The sequence below is a fragment of the Nycticebus coucang genome, chromosome 8 (genome assembly GCF_027406575.1).
Source record: "Nycticebus coucang isolate mNycCou1 chromosome 8, mNycCou1.pri, whole genome shotgun sequence".
NCBI classification, from domain to species: domain Eukaryota; kingdom Metazoa; phylum Chordata; class Mammalia; order Primates; family Lorisidae; genus Nycticebus; species Nycticebus coucang.
In genome coordinates, this window is record NC_069787.1 from 15,900,121 (window position 1) to 15,926,796 (window position 26,676).

General features: G+C 41.7%; 1 protein-coding gene across 14 annotated transcripts in view; it reads right to left on the minus strand.

The window, feature by feature from the left end:
• The window catches only part of ITPR1 (inositol 1,4,5-trisphosphate receptor type 1), a 342,499-nt gene that overhangs the window by 131,669 nt on the left and 184,154 nt on the right, over window positions 1-26,676 (minus strand). For all 14 annotated transcript variants that reach the window (XM_053598949.1, XM_053598947.1, XM_053598946.1 and 11 more), the window contains 9 exons: window positions 25,785-25,922; window positions 22,232-22,357; window positions 19,766-19,966; window positions 17,982-18,233; window positions 13,979-14,104; window positions 11,651-11,779; window positions 7,285-7,405; window positions 4,355-4,539; window positions 128-276 (listed from right to left, as the gene is read on the minus strand). In XM_053598949.1, coding sequence (XP_053454924.1) covers window positions 128-276; window positions 4,355-4,539; window positions 7,285-7,405; window positions 11,651-11,779; window positions 13,979-14,104; window positions 17,982-18,233; window positions 19,766-19,966; window positions 22,232-22,357; window positions 25,785-25,922 — 1,427 coding nt within the window. The remainder of the gene's footprint in view (window positions 1-127; window positions 277-4,354; window positions 4,540-7,284; window positions 7,406-11,650; window positions 11,780-13,978; window positions 14,105-17,981; window positions 18,234-19,765; window positions 19,967-22,231; window positions 22,358-25,784; window positions 25,923-26,676) is intronic.

Genomic DNA, 26,676 nt, shown 5'->3' on the forward strand with positions numbered 1-26,676 from the left:
TCTAGCACATGACCTTGCATTCATCAAAGTTAAAAACCAGGACAACGTCTCCTTCTTCAGGAACAAATGCTTTGTCTGGTCATCAAGGTTCTGGCAACTGACCACCCCAGAGAGAGAGGCCGCTTACTTGCAAATGAAACCGCCACTTTCGCACTTTCTTCTGGCATCTGTGTTCTCCGGGAAAAGCAGCTCAGGTCTGTGGAGAACATCCACCAGCACAGACAACTCGGCCTGCACCAGGGGCCTGAGGCGGTCCTCCAGCGCAGAGACGATGTCCTGGAACAGAGGTACAGCCTTGGTCAACAGCTCGGGCACACACCAACCACGGCAGGGGAAGAACACTGATTCCTGCCCTCTAACGCACAGGCTAGGCCAGGTTAGAGTAACTTTAGTACTGTCTGGCTTTTATCTCAAGTGATTAGACACTGCCCAGTGGTTACCTGAAGCATTAGCCCCTGATGCAGAAAACGAAGCATAAACAAATCGACATTCCCACCACCCCTTCTTCTGAGATGGCCTTATGCTACTCAAGGGCCCATTCCATATTATTGAAAATTTGATGCAAAAAATACACTTAACATGGAAAGATGTCTATGATATGAGTATAAAAATGGTCAAACAATAGTATGGACTCTATGATCCTATTTTTACAAACATCAATATTAAAGGACATCAAATATTATGAAAACATCACTTTTGTTTTTATCCGGGTGGTGGGATTACAGGTGATTCTAATTTTCTTCTATAGGCAATACTTGTCAGTGTTGTCTAGTTGTTTTCAATGAGCATGAATTATTCACATGAGAAAAAGTCATACAAACATGAGAACACAAATGAATGAACATGCTGTATTAACATGCTAAATACATGTACCCTGATAGCATGATGGTCTTCAAATGCAAAACACATAGCTGTAGGAAAGGAAAACAGAGAGAAGTTGAAAGAGCAGCAAAACCAACACAACGAACACCATTTAAAGGCAAATGATAGAAAACAGATGAGAAATTATCTTCAAAAGATGCTAAAGCCTGCTCTATGGCTTGGTGACTCAAAACCTGACCGGGGGCATGCTGGCTAAAACAGGGGCCCAAAACACAGGACTTTGCCTAATACAGGAGGGCCTGCTTAACCAAGGACATCTGCACATGAATACCATTTAAATCCCATTCAACTCAACTGGAGACCCAATTAGGGTCAAGAAAGAATTGATTATTCTTTTACCCAGAATAACACTAAAGCTAAACCACATGAAGGTAAGTTAATATTACATTTAACGAAACATGAGTGATAATTTTAACTACTCAATAATGTCTAGGATGCATAAAGAATACATGAATCAATCAAATGATTTCTTTGGGGGGGGGTGTAATTTTATCAACAAAATTGTAACATTGTGCATTGTAACATCTCTTAATTCAGGCTGATTTTCACAGCCTTAGACAAAAAACAGGGTCATTTTACTAAAATTCTCTGAAGGTCTTATCAGTTTCCCCTTGGGAAGCACTCCATCAATATTCTCCTTTTCAATAGTTACTGGTCCTAACTCTGGCAAATCTTTGTCCACAACATCTGCATGTGAACGAAGTCATTTTTTAACATCACGTTCATATATTTCACAAAATCCTGCATCTTTTGCAAAGTTTGAACTTCACATTGCAATTGATTTGCATTGTATTGTCAAATGTACAGCAACCAGGGAGACACCAACAAAGATGGCAAAGCGATGGGTAGGAAGATGCTAGTGTTAAGCGAGGGGGATGTCTAAATGGGGATTAATTATGTAAGTGGTCAGTTTGCGAGTGAATTTCTTATGATGCCTTTTGCTGTACTACACAATCTCACCACTGCAAGGATTCAGACAATAAATGTTTGGACAATGAGGATCCCTTTTAAGCCACTGGCCAAGTCTTTGTAACAATATTACCTATCTCTGTATTTCCTTTTATTTCCTAAAAATATGCACAATAAATCTAACAAGAGCACAAGAAATAATGCCTTTGATTGCAGATAATTTCTTTAGTTTGAGCAGGCAAGAAAACATCATGTGTTCCTATGGTTATATGTCTAGGGGGCATCCCTGCTCTTTCTAAAAGCATCATGGGCTCAGGAAATACTTCATCAGGAGTCAAGACAAGTTCTGACCTGACAAAGCCTGAAATTCTTAACCCGACCTGTGAAGCCCTGCTACTATCCCCAGAGCCGTGAGCCCCAGCCACACCACCGTCCCCATGGTCTTTGGATGCACTATCTTTTCTGTGTTACAGTCTTTACACATGCTGTTTCTCTCCGTTTCACTCTTTAACTTTTGTGGTTCCTTCTGATCTTAGTTCAAATGTTACTTTCTCAGCAAAGCCAGCCTTGACTCCCACACCCCTAACCCCAGGCAAAATGAGGCTCCTCATCAGAATCTTCCAAGCATGGGCCACCGGGCATGGTGGCTCACACCTGTAATCCCAGCACTCTGGGAGGTGGATTGCCTGAGCTCACGAGCTTACAAATTCGAGACCAGCTGGAACCAGAGCAAGACCACATCTCCAAAAATAGCAGGGCACTGTGGTGGGTGCCTGTAGTCCCAGATACTTAGAAGGCTGAGGCAAGGAATTGCTTAAGCTCAAGAGTTTGAGGTTGCTGTGAGCTATGACACCACCACACTCTACCGAGGGTGACAAAGACTGTCTTAAAAAAAAAATACATAGAATCTTGCACTTCTCTGTAACATTTGTTCTTCTCATCATTTTATGCTTAAAAGTATTGTCCCTCTCCCCTCTAAAACTTGAGACACAATGAAGACAAAGATCATTGCTGGTTTTGCTTACCATTCTATCCCCAATCCTAGCATGAGGCTGATGAATGAATCAGTGGTTAAGTTATATAACCATACAGAGAGTTAGCACTTTACCTAATGACAGCAATTATTACAGTCATAGTTGTAACAACAATAATAGTGATAATAATTATAACAGTACATCTCAACTAAGTGTTTGCTACATGCCAAGAACTGTTCTAGGTACTGTTAAGTGTATTGTATTTTCCATACATGGCCACTGCAATATATCCTATCCCATACATTCTCTTCACAATGTGACACTGACATTCCTCTTATCAAATGCTGGTCTAGATTCCCTCTCTCTGAACTTGAGAGGATCTTTGAGACTACCTTGACCAACAAAGTATAGTAGAAGTGATGCTAGGTGACATCCAAACCTAGATCATAAAGACAACAAACTTTCACTTATCTCTCTAGAAATGCTCATTGTGGGACCTGGCCGCCATGTTGTAAGGCAGCCCAGGCCACATGGGGAGGCTACATTTAGATGTTTTTGTCAACACTCCATCTGAGGTCCCACCTGACATCCAGTGTCAACTGCCAAACATGTGAGTAAGCAAGGTTTCAAGAAGAGTCTAACTATAGTCACCATCTGACTATAATTTCATTAAAGACCCTGTGCAAAAGAACACCTCCCTGAGCCAAGTCAACCCCTAGAACAGAAGAGAATAAAGTGAAGTTGTTGTGATGTGATTCACAAGACAGAGATAACTGCAATCTGTTTTAACTCTCTTAAATCCTCACATCAACCCCATGAGATACTACTTTACAAATTAGGAAACTGCAACACACAGAAGTAACTTTACCAGCATTACACGATTTCTAAGTATCAGAGCCATGATTTTCACCTAAGCACGAGCCTGACGCCATACTCTTAATCACTATGCTGTGCTCATCCAAAGGATCTTGAGCCCCAAACTGTGGTCCATACACTCCCTGTGAGAGAATCACTTCAGGAGCTTGTTAAAACAAGATAATAATGTTAAGATATATGTTAAAGTTTTTAACCTCTATCTAATACCTGCTACCCTCCCCTTTATCAAAAGGAGAGCAGATCTCCCCATAGGTGCTAAGAAAAAAAGAATATAATCTAGGTAGAATTGCATATTTTTATTTTCATCTGACTCATTCTGATAGAACACTCTTCTCTCTGGTATCACTACACAAGTTTACCTGCTAATTCAAGAGGTTAAATATCCCAGAGCAATGGAAACAATGGAACTTTTATGGCTTTATTCTAAGTATCCTCTTATAATACTTAATATTCCTTCCCTAATAAAAGCAAAGTCCCCATTCTTCACAAAGACATCTGTAAATCTATGACCAACCTTAGAGACCATCATTTTGTCAGGAACCTTTTCTTCCTAGAAGCTCACACCCTTGACCCTACGCACATTGTAACATCTGACTTTTCATCACCACCCTGACATCTCTCTACGGCCCACTGTGAATGTTCTTGGGCTCAAGGACACACTACTGTTTGTGAGAACCACTTCAGGGACCACTCCTCTCAGCATCCGGCATTACCTGCAATCTCTCAATGATATTCCGGTAGTCTCTGGAAGCTGCCAAAACAGAGTCTCTGCGAGCAGCATTGCGGGCTGATAGCCGCCAGTTCATGGCTGTTTTTTGAACGATATTGTGGGACTTCAGAAAGAGGTTGTTGACTTGGCTGTCCAGGTCCACAGGAATGGCAATGGCCCGGCTCTTGGCTGTACAGGAGAAAGATGACTCATGAAACTACGGCTTTTGTTGTAGAGAGATGAACTTCCCTCCCTATCCCCGCCAGGCAGACTCTTCCACTCCTGTAATGTGCCCCCTTGGGTGGTATCAAACATGAAGACTAAGGAACTTGACTCCACTTTACCACTTGTCAGGTTAAGGTTTCCCAGTGTGGATTCTGGGGGACAGTAGCTCTGAGGAATGTTAAAATGCTCTGAGATCACAAAGTTTGGGTAAGCCAGTGTTAAGGTTCAATGAGCTTCCTCAATGAATGGCTTCTTAGGGGGTTGCTGATAAGTTCATGTATTTTAAGAATTATCAAGACAAGGAATTTATTTGGCCGATGAGCTATTTTTCTAAAAGTTCTTTCTCAAGTTTGTTATTCTATATAACAATCTACACCATACTGACTTGAGCCAAACAAAATACAAAACATTAGCATTTACAATGACAGAAGCTAGTCTTTCTATATAGGCTCTTCTTTCTCCTTCTTAAAAAACAATAACATGAGAAAAGCATCAGTCAAACCCACAATGGAGACACTCTGTAGGACACCTGGCCAGACTGGCAAGGCCGTTAGAAGAAGCAAGGACTGGGCAGCGCCTGTGGCTCAAGGAGTAGGGCACCAGTGCCATATGCCGGAGGTGGCAGGTTCAAACCTAGCCCTGGCCAAAAAAATCCACAAAAAAAAAAAAAAAAAAAAGAAGCAGCAGCAGCAAGGACTAAGGAAGATGTGACAACTAAGTGCCATGTGGTAGCCTTGGCTAGATCCTGGGTCAGAAAAAAGGCCTTTAGTGGAAAAACTGGTGAAATCTGAATGAAGTCTGGAGTTCGGATAATAGCAGTGTGCCAAGATGAGTTTCTAAGTTTTAGCAAAGATGCCCTGGTAATGGAAGATGACGACAGGAGAACTGGGAGGGGGGAATCTGTGGGAACACTTGTATTATCTCAGCAACTTTCCTATATATATGAAATCTTTAAAAGGAAGATAACTAAGACTAATAATTCTTTTCTCCACATGGGGAAACCTCCACAAAACAATTATCTTCAGTGCTGTCCTCAATGCTTTAAGGACACTACAGGCAGAAAAGGTGTCCTGGCATCTATATCTAAAGATAAAACAACTCCAGTATCCTGAAAAGGAAATCGGAGAAGCAGGCACTGAAATCCCAAAGTTTAGAGAAAGGAACCATCAGCCATCTAAAAGCTTTCTAATAGTTTAATATAGAAAGTGGGAAATTCAAGTAAAAAACACAAATAGAAAAATTAAAAAGCAAGACGCAGAGGATACACTCACGTCAGCTAGAAACTCTTGGGCCTTGCATACCCTATTTCAAACTAAACAACGAACTCAGTGGACCTTGAACATGGTTTTCACAGGAAGGAGTAATTCCCCAAGGGACATAGAAGTGAGTTCCGAGAGTTAATGGGCTGTGCTGTTTTCATGCCCCAGCAGTTAACCAACTCTCTTTTTTCTTATCCCCGCCAAGACAACTGAAAGATTTCACCCCTCTACTAAGAGCTGTGCTACTAGTCCAGTCAGTGACTTGTTTGAATTTTAACCAATAACTTCCCTGGCAAGGACTCTCTGGTATGTTTCCTTTGGTTTCAATAAGCGTGTTCTGTAAGGTGACCGATTGTGTATGGACAAAGTAAAGGGTTCTCTGGGATCCCCTTGCAGGGTCCTTTTTATGAGATACCGTAACCTGTATATATTGCCACAGCCTAATTTCCCAGTGTGAAAATGCTGCCACATAAATATACATACAGAAAGACACCTGCACACACGAGAGTAAAGGAAATCAGGCATGAAGTTCTAATAAATGCAATCTATTCTTGCAAGAAAGTCACTAACTGGTGTTAAGAACCACAGCTACGGCTCAGTGCCTGTAGTACAGTGGATACGGTGCCAGCCGCATACACCGAGGCTGGTGGGTTTGAACCTGGCCCGGGCCAGCTAACGATGACAACTGTAACAAAAAACAGCCGGGCATTGTGGCGGGCACCTGTAGTCCCAGCTACTTGGGAGGCTGAGGCAAGAGAACCGAGGGCAACATAGTGAGACTCTTGTCTCATAAAAAAGAAGAACCACAGCTGTCTTGATCTTCAGGTTACCGCCTGCAGGGATCTAAACAGCTACTGCGGGCAGGTACTCTCTGCTCAACTTCAGGCAGGAGGCTCAGCCCTTTGCATTTATAGGAGTCGGAGAACAGGAAGAACGGAGTCTGATAAAGTCAGCGTGAAGGGAGAAGTAACTGTCCTAACTTCCTTTCAAAGCTTCCCACGGGAGGAGGGGAGGAGGGAATGGAGAACCACTTCTCAAGGGGCACAGGGAGCGGTGCACCTTTTGAGAAATGGTGTGCCTTGGGATGAGACAGGTACTTTGAAGGAAGAAAAGAGTTTCCATAAGGTCAAATACATTTGCTGGATGAAAGAAATTAGTTCCTTGAATGGGGGACATCCCAGAACCCTGAATAAGCTTGTGTGTACTGTGACTTTACAAGAGCTGCCTGACGTAACTATGGACTCTTGTTTTCCAAGGCCTGTCTTACTTCGGGATTCAGTGGCTCCTTGGGAGACGCTGGCTCGGGAGAGATAATAAGAGTTGAGGAATCAAGACCACCTTAGTTCCAGGTCTGGCTCTGCAAAATCCCGTCTGTTTCACCTGTGTAGCCTTTCCTATATTAGGTGACCCATTTTCACCACGTTCTATCCAAAGTGACTTGATATCTTACCTACATCAGACAGCACCCGAATGCAGCTCTCCACGGAGGCTTTTTGACTTGGCATTAACCAGTTGCAATGGTAAACCCTGAACACGCCCTGCAGGAGCTGCACAAAGACGGGCTGGCGAGTCTGCAAGAAACAGAGGCCGAGAGAGAGAGGCAGAAAGGAGGCTTTCATTTGTAGACTACTAGTGATCTCTACAGAGATAAGCACTGCCTTGCTGGATTCCAGAAGGTTCCTAGCCAAGAGGGAAAATATCAGCAGCATTGTAGGGCTATGCATAAACTTGATGCTATCTAAGTTTGCTCACAAGAAGGAACAGTGGAATCGAAGTCCAAAGTCCGGAGACCAGCATTCTTGTCCAGTTACCAACTAGATGCATGATTTTACAACAAAGTACTTTGTCTCTTTGAGCTTTGCTTTGTCCCATGTGTGAACTAAGGGGATCGAGGTTTCCTTCCAGACATCACATACCATGAATAGATTATACCCATTATTTTTAATCAGCAAAAACAAGCTGCTAAGTAGATCTCCACTAGAATGCCACTTCTTTATTTCTGGCAGCGTCTTCATTGACAAACAAGAGAATTCTGTTAGTTATTCCGTGTAAATATTCATTCATTATAGATGAGAACTTAGAAGCTAAGTGTGTGGGAAGATTTATTCCTTTTTATGAACCTATAAATTTGTACCCATTTTAAAGTAAGAGACTGCAAACATCTACTTAATCAATTTGAGGTGGATTTTTCTGAGTGCTTTAAAAGACTACAATTTTGAGCTCCATCCAAAGGGTAGCAGGAGAACTGCAAGGCAAAAGTGACTGTTTATGGTGAGCTCTTGCCTCAGCCTCTGGGTTAGGGGAAGACAACTTGTATGGCCCCTTCAAAAACCAGTGGGAGTTAACAAAAGATAAGTATTGGAAAACTTTAAAGAGGTTTCTGAGATCAAATAAAAATAATGAAAAGTATGAGGGGGGAAAAGATATTAATTAAAAATTCAGAACTCCTTCTATCAACATTGTTCAGATAACTTCCACTTATTAAGTGATATTTTGTGCCATATGTTTCACCTATAACCTCAGGAACAATTCTGTGACTTTCACATTGTGAAGAAAAACAAAAGCCCAAGGAGGATAAAGTATCTCAAAGAAAAAAAAAGGAAGTTCAAAGCAGCTAGTCAACTGCAGGGCTCTCTGATGCCCAAACTCCATCTCTTTCCACTGAGTTCACCAGGGAGCCAGAATCTCTCTGCCTTCTTCAGGAAGTACTTCCTGCCCTAGTCCCCACAGCCCTCCAAGGTAGTAAACAGTGTCAGGAACACAGGGAACCTGAGAAATTGGCCAGAAAAACCTAATAGTTAGGTTCCTGGGGTCTGTGGCTGCTTGTTAGCTCCTGAGCTGGCTCCAAGGGCCCAAGCACTTGCTCCCTGCTGGGTCCTGTGCGAGGTGATGCCCACCTAGCTCACTTAGCCCCTGCCACCAGCACTCTGCCAAGTAAACAGTGGCATAGTCCTGCTCTACTGGCCAGCAAGCGCTGGATTTAGGATGGGAACCCAAGAGCCTACAACATAGAAAGAAGCATCTTTTATTTATTTACCAAATATTTACCAAATTTATTCAACTGAATCACTATCCACTGAATATTCTACTCTGCTCCCATCTGACACCCGGACATACAAAAGATGATTAAATGGGTAAGAGCAGCTCTGTCCTAATAGTCCAAATTCAGTGAGCAAACTAGCAACATCAGTTCACTCAACCTCTTGGGCAAAAGGACACGGGAGCTCATCGCCCTGTTCATAAAACTCTCCCCTTTCTTCGTTCCTGAGGTTCTCCTATCTCCTGAGTCCTGCCTGCATGGGACGGCATCACCTTCCTCTGGCCTCTTTTACACTCCGTCCTTCATTACTAACGTTCTCTCCGGTTCTCTGCCATGCACCATTTCATTTTCTGGGCTAAGACTTCAATTAGTGACTGTTTCTCTCTGATCTCTACTATTCTCCTGAGTCTCATTTATTCATTTGCTAACTCAACAAGTTAGCAACTCAGTGACAGTCACAATGCCAGGTACAAGGGATAGGACAGTACACAAGATGACCATGCACAGAAGGCATAACTCTGTCCTCGTGCAGCTCACAGTCTGGCAGGAATAGCATAGGACATCATTTACTAAGCACCTACTATGTGCTGGGTATTGTGCTACCTGTTTCATACACATTATCTCTAATTCTCACAACAACCTCCAAGTCTGGCCTTTTATCTCATTTGACATATGAGAAAAGAGGTTCTGAAGTTCACTAACCTACCCAAGGTGGATTTAACCCAACTCGGCACTGTTCTAAAGCCTCCAGAATTCTTTCTTCCTCTGTGGACCCCACCTTTCACTCTGCCTCTTGGACATTCCACTGACACTTTAAACACAAAACAGCAAGACCCATGTTTACCAGCTTCGTCCTCACAAATGAAGGGAGGGAGAGAAGGGAGAGAAGGAAGGAAGAATCTAGGTAGATAAGATGCCTTTCAATAGTAACAAAAACACTATAAGAACATCAAAAAATGGTATTGGTTGACAATAAATATCCCAAAAATCCATAGGCCACCTCTTGAAGAAAAAAAAAAAATAAAGAAAAAAACTGGACTTCATAGTCTATACATAAGTGGCCTGGACCTTGCTAGGTACTGACATTTACGTTGACGATTTACTTCTTATAAGTATATGTTTAGGGTTTCTCAACTAATTTGACCAATTGACATTTTAGTTTTGCAATCATGTTTCATGGTCAATTGGAGAATGGGCATTGCCATGGAAATTGTTATTCTAGATCAGGGGTCCTCAAACTTTTTAAACAAGGGGTCACTGTCCCTCAGACCGTTGGAGGGCCGGACTATAGTTTTAAAAACAAACTATGAACAAATTCCTGTGCACACTGCACATATCTTATTTTGAAGTAAAAAAACAAAACGGGAACAAATACAATCACACCGTCTCATGTGGCTCGCAGGCCGTAGTTTGAGGACCCCTGCCAGGTCTAGATCATAAGAGAATAAAGTCCGACCTTATTAACCAAAGCAGCTTTCCTGGACAGCTCCTGGGATAAAAGTACTTGGTAAGGAGCAAGTGCCTGTAACTCATGAGCTCAGGATCTAATAAGCTCCTGTCTACCAATTACTAAGGAAGTATATTCAGACACTCTGAAGGCAGCAGCATAACTGTATGATATGTTATTAATAATTGATGGATTTTACAGTTATCTCTAAACTAATAGAAAGTTATCATCAGTCCTTCAGCAAAAATTTCATAATCAAGTTTTAGAGTCAGACAGAATAGAGTCAGAATCATAGTTCTGCCACTTAATAGCGTGACTGTGGACGGTGTGCTAGTTAAATCCTCTGGGCTGAGCATATTCGACTTCAGAATAGGATAATACCATTTATCTCATAGGCAGTCCTAAGCTTCTGTGAACTCTTTTACACAGTTACTAGAATACAACAGTATCTAAAAAATATAACAATGAGTATTACACTGTCCATGCGTCACTCCTCCCTCGGAGATTTTACATTGACTTTAATTATTTGTCTGTAATCCAGCTACTTTGGGAATCAGCCCCAGGACAGCTTCCAGGTCTTTCCGTGATAAGGGCGGCTAATATTTCTCTTCTGCCCGCTAGAGGACCAGCCCTGCTTTCATTCTACAGCCTGTATAAATGGGCCTATGGTAAGACCACAACAGCAACAGACCTAGGCATTAGTTATAAAAAGAAGAGTGATTTTTTTCCAAGTAAAAAATCATGAAAACATGTCCCAGATCTATGGATCCAAGACTCTGATGTAGTGAGTCTACTGAGGACGGCTGTGCAGAGTCACAGGGCTGGGCATTGCATAGCTGTGGGAGGTGCTGAGCAGAGTCTCTATGAATGGTGCCGGAGAGCTGAGCAGTGGAATAGCCCTTCTGTCATGGCCAAACCTCATTCCAGCCACATGGCACTTCAGATGGACTCTAAGTGCACACTCCCAGTTATAAGGGAGATTTCCAGGTGTTTTGGATTTTGAGAAAAATGTTAATAATATGTTAACACCTATTCAGACCATTTCTCTAGGATTGGGGGGGATGGATGGAGAAGATTGAAGGTAGGAAAAAAAACGAAAAGTATTTTAAGGACATAATCAATAGATAGAACCATCCAGTATAAGAAAATATCCTCAGGTACTTCTTTATCCAAGAGATCCCGTAAAAGCTGTCCTCCTCCAAGAGAAAAGCTTCTTTTATTAACACTCTGCAGAGCAGCTCCCTGACAGCTGCTTGCTTCCAAATTAGCAACAGGCTCAACCACCAAAGGTCTGCTGTGACTATCCTGCTCTAAGCTGCCATTTCTTACCTGCAAAGTCGTACTCTGGTCTGAAAAGGGAGAGCTGAAGAAGGTAGTAACAATACTCATGACAATTTCAGTGACGTACTTTTCCAAGATTGAGTCGGCGTGTTTCCTATCACTTGTGTTGTTACAGGCCTGGAAGACAATCAGGAGTTTGAAACGTGGTTCCAAACCTATTACCCAAATATTAAGAAATCTGAGACCTGCTTCCTGCTGATCACCTTTAACAATTAAAAATAAAGGCCTGTAGGTCAATATTACTTCCCTTAAGAAATAATAGTAATAAAAAATAAATCCTGAAAAAAGAAAAGGAGATTACCGTGAGATAACATGGTGTAGACTCACAAAACATTAAAATTGCTAGAGGACCAACAAGGCCATTGCTTGCAACTTCCTACCCCTAGCTGGTAGAGCTAATATCCCACAGGGAAATAAGAGGCATAGTGACTAGAGGGGCCTTAAGTTTGCCCTAAAAGCTAATTGCCCTCCTGTGTAAGCTTTTCCTGTACTCTAAGCCATGGTTTCCTAATTCAGCTGAGGTCCAGTGTGCATGACCATCTCTAATCCTACAACACTCTTCCACTCAATAAAAATTTTACAGATATACAACATTGCTCAAAATAGCAGGGCACAGCTCGGAATAACTGAGTACACGGGTTTTGGGATGAGGAGACACCTTAGATTTCATCTTATCTACTTAATTGTACCGCTTGTTAGAATAAGATTAGCCCTGTATAGAGTTAAAAAACAGAAGTTTGAAAATCAGGAAGGTTTTTGTTGTTGTTGCTGTTGTTTGTTTTAAGAGAGAGGGTCTCGCTCTGTTGCCCAGGCTGGAATACAGTAGCACAATTATAGCTTACTGCAGGATTGAATCCCTGGGCTCAAATAATCCTCTTGCCTCAGCCTCCCAAGTATCTAGAATTATGGTCATGTGTCACTGTACCTGGCTAATTTTTTTTGTAAAGATAAGAGTCTCACTATGTTGCCCAGGCTGGTCTCAAACTCCTGTCTCATCCTCCCAAAGTACGAGGATTACAGGCATGAAACTGCTCCTGCCCTCTTAAAATCAGATTTTATTACAAAATCCATCAATTCTATAACTTGAAATATAAAACTCCTTATACTAAAGAAAATGAAGGATTAAAAAAATCAAGTTTTATCAAGAGATGTTCATGTTCTGACCTTAACACTAGGCAGTTTGAGAACATATTCAAATAACTAATTTTATAGCATTTCTGAACAATTCAATGCAGGGTTCGCAGCAATGTAAGAGCTGGTGACTGTTTTTATAAATAAAGTTTTATTATAACACAGCCATGCCAGTTTGTCATGGCTGCTTTCATGTTGCATTGGCAGAATTGAGTAGTTGTGACCGAAACAACCCATGAAAATGAACATATCTACAAACTGTTTTTTATAGAAAACTTCACAGACCCCTGATTTAAAAAAACAAAGCAGACCTCACATTCCAAGCTAAAACTCAACTACCAGGATTCAAAGAACAGGAGGAATTTCAGATTTTTTTTAAAAGTACATGTCTGACACCAAGAACTGAATATTATTAAAAACAATCCTCCCATAGACAGAAAAGAAATTCTTAAAGGATTCTTGCCTCATACTGGTAATGGCACAGCCAAGCATAATACACCATATTCTAGGATTCTACAGTGTACCTTGCCCTTTCTTTTTAACATCAAAACGTTTCTATAATTGCACTGTATCTCACGATTATTCTCTGAAAAAAAATCTTTTTATCTACTCCGCTTCCCCAGCTTCACCACCACATAACTCATAATAAATTCATGCTGTGCTCTGGTATGTGGTATTCCTGTGGCTTCAGAGTGAATATTAAGCTCGGTGCAAAACCAAAGCAAGTGTCTTGGGGACCCCTCTGAGTCTAGGTGAGGAAAGCAATGAATAGGGGGTGAAGGGCTCTGCAGAGTCCTCTCCTCTAGATTGAAAGAAAGAAATGCTCAAGCTCGGGGAAATGTTCTTCAAGTATGGACATATTATCAAGGAAAAGAAATCTTTATAAATTTCATTTTAATATGCCCAAATTATCATTCTCAAATCAATCCATAGGGGTCGAACAAAACCCAGAAATGACCTATCCTCCTTGAAGCCTGATAAATAATATCTATTCTCAGCCAAGAGCAAACAGTAAGATGTGAGAAAGGGTAATAGTCACAATAGTCACAAATGCTTCTTCATGCCACAAATTAGAGTAGAAATGATGTAAGTCTATGCCTGACATCTGCAAAAGGATCTCACACACACACACACACACACACACACAATCTTTTACTCTGACTCTTCAGTTTCAGAAGGCCTTACCCTGCAGATGTCTACAAGGAAATTCTCAAACAATTTCCACATATGATTGCTGGTGTAAATCTCCTTCATTTCCACCTCGGTATCCACGTAGCAGTGATTCAGGAAGTTAATGTATGCAATTTTAACCTGCAAGATACAAACAAGCTTTCCTGAAAAACCAACTTGGTGTGTGTGGAACTAAATAGCTGCTTCATCTTCACAGTGAGAAAAAGGGTCCAAGATGGTCATTCGATTCTCCTGCCAACTTTTTATATATAAATATATAAATTATAGATACAGAGACAGAGTCTCACTTTGTTGCCCTCAGTACAGTGCCATGCTGTCACGGCTCACTGCAACCTCCAATTCTCAGACTCAAGCGATTCTCTTGCCTCAGCCTGCCAAGTAGCTGGGACTACAGGCACCCACCACAACGGCCAGCTATTTTTAGAGATGAGGTCTTGCTCTGTCTCAGGCTGGTCTCAAACCTGTGAGCTCAGGCAATCCACCTGCCTCGGCCTCCCAGAGTACTAGGATTACAGGCGTGAGCCACCACGCCTAGCCTTTTATATTTAAAATTCATCATTATAAAATTAAAAACCATAAAGCTTTTTGGAAGAGAGTATTTTCAGGACCTCAAGGTAAAGAATGAGGGAAAAGCTCTGACCATAGTTTGACCACATTATAATTAAGAATTTCTATGCATGAAAAGGCATAATTAAAAGAGGAGTTACACGTCACTGGTAGTTAAAATGTCTGCAACGTATATAATGAAAAAGAACTTCTATACATCTGTGTATGTAACATAGACACCTCGAGAGAAAAAGCAGGCAAAAAGTCTTATGTGACAGTTTGTTAAAGGAATATCGAGTATCTAAAAAACATAGAAAGGGACTCAACTTCATTTCGGAATCAAGGATATAGAGATTAAAACCACTAGGATTAATGAAAATGTGTGTCTACGTAAAAACTTGTAAACAGTGCACGTGGCAGCATTATTCACAATGGTCAAAACGTGAAAGCAACCCCAATGTCCTTCAACTGAAGGGTGATAAACAAAATGTGGTGAATCCATGCAATGCAATATGAAAGGAATGAAGTACTCACATATGCCACAATTTGCATGAACCTTGAAAAAAAAAATCATGCTAAGTGAAAAAAGAATCTAGTCACAAAAGAACACAACTGTATGATTCCATTTACAGGAAATGTCCAAAATAGGCAGATCCTATTTGCAGTTATCTAGGATTAGGGCTGGGGAGGAAACAGGGAGCAACTGTTTATGGGCACGAGTTTCTTTTGGGGTGGTGAAAATATTCTCTAATTAGATGGTGACTGCGCAACCCGCTGAATATATTAAAAACCACTGAATTAAAAACACTTTAAATAAATGAGTCATATGGAAGGTAAACATCTCCATAAAGCTTCTAAAATTTAAAACAAAACAAATACATAACCATCAAATCAGAAAAAAATGTTAAAGGATCTGATAATATCTGATGTTAGCAGGGATGGCTACTGGAGCAATTATGCTGTGAACAACTGGATATGAAACGATACACCCCCCTGAGCCAGCACTTCCACTTCTGAGCATACAGATGCACTGCACAGATGTGCCAAGAAGCAAGCACGGGTCCTATTAGCCAGAAACTAATGAAATGAGTCATCAACAGAATGGAAAATCCTATCACGGTTCCATGAAAGAAAGGAATGCTCTGAAAGTAAAGGAAATGGATACGGCTCCGCACATCAGGATGGATGAACCTTCCTAACACTAAGCTGCACTTAAAAAGACACAAGAGGATACATACAGGAAGTTCAAAACCTTGTAAAACTAAATTATACTGCTTAGGGATCTATACAGAAAAGCAACTGTGGGGTTACTTAAGAGTCAGCTCACGGTTGCCTTCAGGAGGGCGCCCTTAGGGCGGAGGGAAGCTGAAGTCAGAAAAGGGGTGTCGGGGAGGATTTTGCTGTTTCTTGACCTGAGTGATGGTTACAAAGCTGTTCTCTTTACAACCATTCTACTATACAACTGAGATTTGTGTACTCTTCGGTACGTCTGTTGTATTTCAGATAACAAAGGGTAAGAAACAAACCAATGCTTGTTATACTGCTATATTCCCCTCATGCCTAATACTGGTTATAACATTCTATTGTTCTTATCCATAACAAGAGAAGAGTAAATTACTTTGAAATGCCATTTTCCACTATCAGATATATGAGAATCCAAAAGTTTGATAATACACTATGTGGTCAAGGTTGTGTGAAAAATGCAATTTCCTTGCTTTCTTCCTATTCTAATTATTATTACTTATGATTATCACATATTATAAATTAGTTCGATACTCACAGAGGGCAATTACGTTGGGATTTTATGCAACTATAAAAAACGAATCTGGTGGCTTTCACATGAAAGCTATAACCCAGTTATAACCCAAGAATAGGAGGAAGGGGGAAAGGGAGGGGAGGGAGGGGGGAGGTGGGCGGAGGGAGGGTGATTGGTGGGATTACACCTGCGGTGCATCTTACAAGGGTGTATGTGAAACTTAGTAAATGTAGAATGTAAATGTCTTAACACAATAACTAAGAAAATGCCAGGAAGGCTATGTTAACCAGTGTGATGAAAATGTGTCAAAGGTCTATAAAACCAGTGTATGGTGCCCCATGATTGCATTAATGTACACAGCTATGATTTAATAAAAAAAAAAACAAAAAACGAATCTGGAATCTCTTTACCAACTGATTTGGAAATAAATTATAGTCTCAAAGTAGAGAATAGTGTATCTAGAATGTCAGCTTTCGTATCAACAAAAAGGGGTTGGGGAAGTAAAGTTTATATATTGCATGTATTTCTGTGCAAAACTCTGGAAGGGTTCAAGAACATAATAAATTATTTTCTGGGGGTGAGTTGGGGGGTACAGATGAAGAGAATGTTCATGATTTATTTACCCCTTTATGGTCTTCGATATCGGGACTTTCCAAAATGTACAGTCATGTGCCGCATAATGACATTTTGGTCAATAAGGGACCGCACAGGTGACGGCTGCACCACAATAGTACTGTACTCATTCTGTGCATAGATGGGTTTAGACACACAACTCCTTACCACTACGTCGCAAGTGCCTACAGCATTCAATACAGTACAGTACGCTGTACAGGTTTGCATCCCAGGATCAACAGGCCCTATCATGTAGCCCAGGCATGTAGTAGGCTGTAACACTGAGGTTTGGACTTGCAAAGTGCACTCGGTGATGTTCATGCCACAATATCATCATCGGATGCTGAGTTTCTCTCAACATACCTTCACTGTTAAGCAACACCTGACTGTATTGACTTTATAAAGAGATGACATCAAAACATATTTTATATGTACTACATATGCTCTGTATACTATACACATTTAAACTATAAACTAATTTTATATATTTTAAAACATATAAGGAGAAAATACATACTATCTGATCCACTTTCTGTGAATAATCAATATATATGAATAGGGAAAAAGGAAGTCTGGCAGGATTAACTTTAAAACTTAAGTACTCATTATGAGGCGTAGAATTATAGACTATTTTAAGTTTCTTACTGATTAGCTGCAGTTCCTCGATTTTTTATAATGGTCAGTCATTTCTGCAGTAAGAGTTTCTGTTTTAAAGGATTCATTTACAGATGAAGTCTACATTCATATGAACTGCACTGCAACCCCCTCTCCACATCTTTTCTAAGAAGTTCATTCAGATCACATCCTCTTCACTCAACAGCCTGAATTAGTTCCAGAGGTGAAGCTCTTCTCCCCTCTTCTTTAGGAGACAGATGGAAAATCTAATCCCATCCTATTCTCCTTCAGGAAATCAGTGCTCAAGAAAAGGCTGCTTCAGGGAACTGAAATCCCACTGCAAGACGAAGCTGCTCATCTCACAATGAGGGGCCTCCCGCAGGCCGGTCACCACCAGCTCTCCACCAAGCCACGGCCCCACACACCACATAAAAGTGAGAAGAATGTCTTTGCCCTGGGCTTGCTCACCTCGGGGATGCAGTCCTCGTGGGTGACCACGCGAACGATGTCGTCCAGCGGGAGCAGGGAGTTGCACTTTATCTCCGTGTAGACGTTCTTGCCCTCTGTGCACACGGCCAAGAGCTCAACCAAGTGGATGTGGTACATGAGAGGGCTGTTCTCATCCATCCGGTCCCGCTCTGATCGCATCATCTGGATCAGAGTCTGGAAAGAGGCTCTGTCGTTGTAGAACACCAGGACGTCCTCTCCTGAATTGACCAGCTGTAACAAAAAGGACAGAGCTTGTTTACATTAGAAGCTTGCCAGAGTGGAGACGGCATTAAAAAAACCTATTTGCAGAGAAAGAAAGGTATTCCCTTAGTATATACCTTCCCAGACCAGTCCTATACATGTATTACTAAACTCATCTAGATTTCATTCATTTATAGAAGTAAACTAAAAATCTTTAGCATCATAATCGTAATCTACAGAGAAAGAAATACCACAGTGGCCATAAAAAATAATAGGGGGAGAGAAAATACACATTTATGTATCAAGTGGAAATATAGCTTGTAATCCTGCCTTTGTATTTCCAATACAAATCATAACCTAATAATTAGGTTATGATTTTTGGTTTTAAATGTTTTCATCTTTTTTTGACTTTATAAAGTATCCCCTTTAGAAGTCTTTCATCCACTGTCTTATCTCTTCAGTCACAAATTATCCACCTCTAAGTAAGATAGTCTTCCTCTCAAAACATCAAAAAGTAAAGGCCTTCCTATTCATAACCTATCTCCTAGGGCATGGCTTCTCACAAATCTAGTTAAGAATAAATCAATTTCAGCACTCCATAAAATACAAACGATCCAAAGAAGGCTGGCACAGAAATCAAGAGCTCTAATAATGTGTCAGGTACCAGGATCAACTCTTCAGATAGAGTCCCTAAACTCACTGCATTTGTTTCTTCATCTGTAAAAACGGGGAGAAATAAAGTATCTAACTCATGGTGCTGTCATGGAGATTAAATAATTACATATAAATTGCTTAGAACAGTGCCTAGAGTATGGTAGGGGTCCAAAAAAATGCTGGCATTTATGTCATCGTTATCTCATTTAATCTGCATAACTCAAGGGAATTCCAGTGTCATTTTATAAAGGAAAAGCTCACTGAGGGTTTGAGAGGTCAAGTAACACAGCCAGCGAAGGGGTTCAGCTGACATCTGTACCCCAGGTGAGGCCAACTGCTATTCAGACTACCCTCTCTGCCACTGGAGCCACTTATGCAGACAGGATTATAAATCCAAGGAAGAGGTGGATTTACTCGAGACTTCATTTTTTAAAAAGGGGGAAGGAGTAAACATACTTGGAAGTCAAATCACATGGGTGGCACAGAGAGCCTTTCTGCGCTGACGCCTCCGAAAGAACCAAATAAGACTTTTCCTGGAGAATCAGCTGTCCCTTGAGGATCATCAGGCAAAAATTTTCAACTTAAAAGAGAAGCTGTTCTGACTCACTGGGTCCGAAACCACATTTAATCTCCGTTCGCTGTATTTTGTTTCAGGTTTCTTCTTTTTCTCCCCCATCAGAAGAATCCCAGCCAAACTTCCTTAGAATATATTTATTGCTGCTATTCAAGGTCAGATGAGATTCTTGCCTATACCTTCAGCCTAAGCTCACAAACATGAGGTCACACACAGCTACTTCCTACCCCTTCCATATAGCTCCTCACGAGAACGCAAGCTCATGCAGACAAGATTAATTGTAAAATTTCTACGGAACACCAAATGAAGGTATACAGAAATATATAATTGTCACCTCAGCCATGACCATATCTTGGCATTTTTTAATAAATTTCCCTTCTGCCTTGACAATCGTCTGCAAGAACTTTATATACTGGACATTCCGGCCGTGAGTTTCTATGCAGTGAACGAAATGCTGAACAACTCTCTCGTTGATCTCACTGCAAAGCTGGAAATTATTCATAAAGATGTGCTGCATCGTGAGTGCCTCCAGGATCTGAGAATGAGGACGAGAGCACAGGGAAATGGTTAAAAGGAAGACAACAGACTGAAAAGGTGAGAAGAGATAACTGAAAACATGCACAGAAAGGAGCATTTAAACCTCTGAAGACAAGTTTCTCTATTCCTGCTTCCAAACTGCCTTCTTAGTGAACTTTTTCAATGACGTATAAAAAAAATGCACAGAAAAGTTAAACGCATCAGTATTCAGCAGGACAGATTAAAAAGGGAACACCAGCACCCAGATCAACAAAACAAAACTTTATGCTCCAGCCTATGCACAGTTTACTCTCGTAAACTTTTATTACCACAGATTAGTTTCGCCTGTTCTTGATCTTGAACCTCATGCACTTGTCTCCTGTGAGATACACGTTCTACTGCGTGAATACAGGACAACGTGTTTATCTTATCTATTGTTAACGGCCATTTGGGGCAGTACACAGTTTTAGTAAGCAGTGACATTAATAGTATTACAAAGATTAAAATAGATTTGTTCTGAGTGTTCTTGTCTTTGGTCAGCATTTCTGTTGGGTTTGTATCTGAGCAGAAATGCCAGGTCTCAGAGTATAAATATGTTTGGCTTTCGAAGATAATTGCCAAACAGCTTTTGAAAGATGTTAACTATTTACATTCTACATTACAGCTGTTCCATATCCTTACCAACACTTTAGTATCGTCACTCTTTTTAATTTTGGTCATATCGTATGGTGCATATATAACTTCATGTGCATTTCTCAGATGACTAACCATGTTGAGCACTTTGTCACATTTGCTGGCCATTTGGATGCCCCAGAGTGTTCATTCAAGTCTGTTGCCCATTTTTAAAGTGAGTGATCTGGCTTTTTCCTTAGCGACCTTTTTGAGTCTGTTATACATATTCTGGATAGGAGTTCTCTGTGGATCACATATAAACGTCTCCTCCCCTCTGGTTTGCCTTAGAATGTGTTTATGGGGGCAAGACATGATTGCAAGAGGGACTTTGCCTAACAATTGCAATCAGTGTAACCTGGCTTATTGTACCCTCAATGAATCCCCAACAATAAAAAAAAAAACCCAGAAGTTCTTAATTGTTAAAAAAAGTCCAATCTATCGATATTTTCCCTAATAATTAGTTTTTTCTGCATACTGTGTAAGAAAACTTTGCCTATCGCATAGTCTTGGAGATATTTGTATATTATCTTATAAGAGTTTTGTGTTTTTTTACCCACAGTTACTGAAATTTGGTCTGAGGTAGAGGATTTGGTCCTTTTTTACCCTTTCTTTAACATGATAAAGAAGGAGTGTAAGTTGAGTATCCTTCATCTGAAATGTTTGGGATCAGAAGTTTTGGATTTCAGAATATCTGCATTATACATTCCCAATTCAACATCCCAAATCCAAAGATCTGAAACCTGAAATGCTCCAGTGAGCATTTCCTTTGAGTATCATGTTGATGCCCAAAAAGTTCAAATTTTGGAGCATTTCTGATTTTCAGGTTTGGGATGCTGAACTTGTATCACCCTATAATTCATCGATCCTTTCTCTTCAAAGCCTTAGCAGGACTAATGAGTACATATATCCATTCACAAGCATGGACAAAGATGTCCTTCACAGTGCTGTTTACAAAGTCAAAAACTAGACACTGCCTAACTGTCCATTACTATAGAAATGGCTTTTTAAAAGTTATAGCCATTCTATGGAGTGTCTTTTAGCCATCAAAAAGAATGATAAAAATTTACTTCTCTCTTATTTCAAAGGCAGCCAAGATGTCCTTATGTGAAAAAAAGTAAAATCCAAGACAATGTGTAGTGTATGGCATCATTTTTCTTTAAAAAAAAAGTATTCAAATATGCATGCATTTAGAAAAGCATATTTAACAATCTAAAATGTAATGTAAGTATGTTGTATATGGATATATTATGTATTTGTATAAATACAGAGAACTTTGTGCATGATCTGAGGAAAATGTAGGAAACTGGCAGGAAAGCGAGACTCAGCCCTTCTGTGTTGCTGAAATTTGATACAATGAGGGATGTTATTGGGAAAAAAATAGAAATCTTAACTGCTTCTACCACCTTCCTCCACCCCAGCCCCCTGGCCATCCTATGCCCCAAATGGTGAAGAATATTTACATTCTTCTGAAAACAGTGAAAATGTTTCCTTTTAGAATGAACGCTGCATTATAAAAAGCTCCAGAAGCCACAAGAGCAAGAGAGCATGCTGCTCCTCTTCCCTCTTTCCCACCACCCCCACTTCGGATTTACAGACAGACCTCGAATCTTACCCCGGGATTGAGAAACAGGTTTATGTGTTTATGCAACAGAGCTTGATTCTGCTGGTTGCCTGCGCAGAAATTCTGCAAAAATTCATGCGCCAGCCTCATTATCTCCTGCATCTTGGTGTCTTCAGCCTGTGTGGGAGCAGAAAGATGGGAGCACTGATCCCCTGCTGGGCTAAGAGACCAGCTTCTCCTACACCCAACACTTCTGCTACTGTGGGAGTCAGAGGTGTTTGCTAAGGGTCTGCTGCAGGTAAATACTGAGGAGTTGTACTGCTGACCCTGAAAGATGCCAGCAACTTGTCTGTGCTTCTTCCTGAGGATTCACAGCCATCACCTCATTTCAGAGCAGGAGAGCGCAGCAGTTAGGACTGCAGGCCTGAAACCACACTGCCTCTCACTTAGCCTAGATCTATAACTTCCTGGCTGTGTGGTCTGGAGCAAGTTACTTAACCTCTCAGGGTCTCAGTTTTCTCACCTGTCAAACAGAGATAATAGAAGTGTGCACTTCACATGGCTGTTAGGAAGATTAAATGGGAACACTCACAGGAAGTGCTTAGAAAGCAATTACTCAGTAAATGTTAGCTACTGGTTTGAGTCTAGACTGAGGTTAGCAAACTTGTTCTTGAAGGGCAAGACAATCAATATCGTAGGTTTAGTGGGTCAAGAAGCAAAATCGAGGACATTATGCAGGAACTCATGTGACTATTTTTCTTAATGCAACAACCATTCTTAGCTGACATTCTGTACAAAAAAAAGGCAGTGTGCTGGATTTGGCCTATTCTGTAGTTTGTGAACCCCTAGAAATAACTCTGTGAGAAAGCAGGACATTTCTGTCCAAAAGAAGTCACAGAAGGAACCTGAGCTACCAGCTTTGACCATCAAACCAGAGCAGGAGAATTAAAGAGGACATCAGGACCAAGTCCCAGTATGGCAGAGTGGGGAATCACATTTGCCTCTCATTACCGGTGGACTGGTGCATCTTCTAGCTCCATGAAACCAGAGAGTTTGGGACATTCAGCCACCCCTGGCTGACAGGAGTAACAGTACGCAGTTCTGCATGTTTCCATTCCTTCTACTAAAAAGGATCTGCTGGCGCACAAAGTGCGTGAAGAGCCTTTGCAGATTGAAGTGAATTTTTATAAGGCAAGCAAGCTCTAATGACATCACAGCAGAAGAGGTTTTCTGTTGAGGTATCCCTCCACTGTCTTCCCACACTGGGATGTTTGTGTCTATCCCAAAACAAAGGAACACACACACCAAAAAAAAACACATGATGTTTTGCCTTCAAACCACTAATTCCAACCAAATCTGGTTACCTGTAGCAGGAATGCATGTCTCCCAAACCTGCAGATGCTGGCATGTAGAGGAGAGAAGGGAACACTTTACACTGCTGGTGGGATTGCACCTCATACAACTCTATGCAAGGAAGTATGGAGAACTCTCAAAGAGCTAAAAGTTGACCTTCCATTTGACCCCAGAATCCCTTTACTAGGTATCTACCAAGAAGAAATAAAAATCCCTTTACCACAAGGATATTTGCATCAGAATGTTTACTACAGCTCAATTCACAATTGCCAAGACATGAAGCAGCCCAAGTGCCCATCGACCCATGAATGGATTAACAGACTATGGTATATGTATACCATGGAGCACTATTCCGCCTTAAGAGAAGATGGAGACTTTATATCTTTTGTGTTTGCCTGGAGTTGAAACACATTCTTCTTAGTAAAGTATCTCAAGAATGGGGGAAAAAGTCTCCAATGTACTCAATACTAATATAAAACCAATATATAAACACACACTAGGGGGGGAAGGGAGCGGAAGGATGGAGGGCGACTGGCCAGATCTCACCTAATATGCACAATGTGAGGATGCCCTGGGTGAAGGGCTCAAGTACAACTTGAACTTTACCTTAGGATTGAAAACAATGTAACCTTAACATTTATACCCTCATATTAATCTGAAATTTCAAAAATGTTTTAAAAAAAGAAAACTGGATCAGCACCTGTAGCTCAAGCGGCTAAGGCACCAGCCACATACATCAGAGCTGGCATATTCGAATCTAGCTGGGGCTGCCAAATGACAATGACAACAACAAACAAAAAATAGCCGGGCATTGTGGCGGGTGCCTGTAGTCCCAGCTACTTGGGAGGCTGAGGCAAGAGAATCGCTTAAGCCCAGGAGTTGGCGGTTGCTGTGAGCTGTGATGCCACGGCACTGTACCCAGGGCCATAGCCTGAGGCTCTGTCGCCAAACCAAAAAAAAAAAAGAAAACTGATTATAAGACAACACTGAGGTCAATGAAATAGCCCCTCACATTCTTATACATAGGGAAATAGATCAGCTTGATGATTCTAGTCCAAATGCCAACCACAGTTTGGATGCCACTCACACCTAAATTAACTGCAAGTTCGCTAAGCACCAGAGCTATGAGAGGAATTAAGCTTGTACTTCATTTGTGGCTGTTGAAAGGCTTAACCACCTGATTCTCATAGTATGATGACTGGGGAGGCAGCTCCTTTGCAGGGAACCTCCTTGAGTGTAGGCAACAGCTACTACAGGTCAGGTCAGGGTGAGGCAGCAGGCCCAAGACCCACAACAGAGCAGGGTTAGATCTAAGACACGGAGCTGCCGCCTCCAGGCAAGCTGCTGAGCCTCTCCAGCTACGGTTTCCTCATCTAAAGTGGGGCAGATTACAGTACCACCTATCTTGTCCCGGTGTCTAGAGGATGACATGAGCTAACAACTGCGGTGGCCTCCTCAACACAGTGCCTGGCACCCTGCAAGCCCCACAGCAGGGAGCCTCTGTCAGCCAACTCTGCACCAGCAAGTCAATCTCTCCGGCAGTTGCTGGTCAACTCTAGAAGCCCGAGTCTAAGCCCTTGGACTCCAAACCACCTCAAGCCTCAGTCTCCTTATCTATCAAGAGGACAGAGCAGGAACCCCCCACTGGCTTTTGTAGGCTGGAAGGAATGATTTCTCACGCGCCTTATCAGCCTGCACAGATGCAACACACTGTCATCCTGTGGCTGCCTTCCTCAATCCCACCTGTCAATGGCAAATGCTCACATGAAAAGTGGGAGGCAAAGTATGACTTCTAGCAACAGACGACTCAGATCAAGGTATCACCTGACTGAAGGAGATGTCAGCATACTAGTGAGGACTTCAAAAGTAGGCAAGTCTCGTGTTCCCATGTGCACTTAATGACCTGAAGTGCTCACATGCTGAAGGAACTCTGCAGGGGATCCTAACGCACCAGCCCACACCAGACACGTCTGGGACCTAGTAAGACCAGGCTCTCTATCCCATGTGGCTTAGGAGTAACGGAGAATAAATGGACTCTTCTTTCTTTATACAATCTTAAAACTGGTTATGGGTGATTTTATTTTGTTTTCATGATGCTCTGTTTTATATAAAGTTTTGTATAAATTTTATATAAAATGGCTTTGTAGTCATGATAGCCACGTCTGTTGCATTTCTTCACCAACAATATCCAAACATAAAGGGTGTGGGGAATCCCAGCGGTCCGCCCAGCCTGGCCGCTGCAGCTGCTCACCTTCTCGTAGGGAATCTGCAGCAGCTCCAGCACCACGGCGTGCGCGCCCATGTTCCGCAGCAGCCGCTGCTGCTGCTTCCTGCTCTTCCTCACCGTGGCACTCTCTTGGACGCACAGTCTGCTCAGTCGAATCAAAATCTGGTAGAAAGAGATCAACCTCAGAAACTTAGGCACGACACTGGAAAAAGATTAGAGGGGGTCACGGGGGGGGAGGGGGACGAAAGGGATCACAATTCGCTGAAAACCTAACGCGAAGGGAGTTCCTCCAATATGTGGTAGCTCTGTTGCTGCATCAAACCAAATCCACGTAAGACTAAGGATGTGTCTTCCAGAACAAGCAGTGGATTAGGGCTTCAGCAGCGAGTGGGACAATTTTCAGACAGACTGCGGAAAATGGCTTGACCTGGTATTACTGCTGCTCTAGGGTAAAACACACCAAGTTCCCAGCGGCCCGACTTTGCACCACCTTATGCAAAGCTTCCTAAAGAACTGTACTGTGTGCCAGTCCCTGAGATAAATCTTTGACAGTTACGTTCATTAGACCTTCATTCAACTATGACATTTCAGATGCATGTGGTACCAATAGAAGGCTGTGACAAGGACAGGTAAGGAGACGGAGAACACACCAACATAACGTGGCAGAGCTGAGTTTGGAGTCCAGAGCTGACACTCTGAGATCCACCACCTCCTTGTTAAACTTCATGAAGAAAAAAGCTCATGTCCATATCTTCAACTTGGCCATCCCAAGCTAATGCTGTTTAGAGAATTCATAAAGAAGGAAAAATGGGCTCAGGGTCTGTAGCACAGTGGTTACGGCACAGGCCATATACACCAAGGCTGGCGGGTTTGAACACAGCCCAGGCCAGCTAAACAACAATGACAACTGCAACAA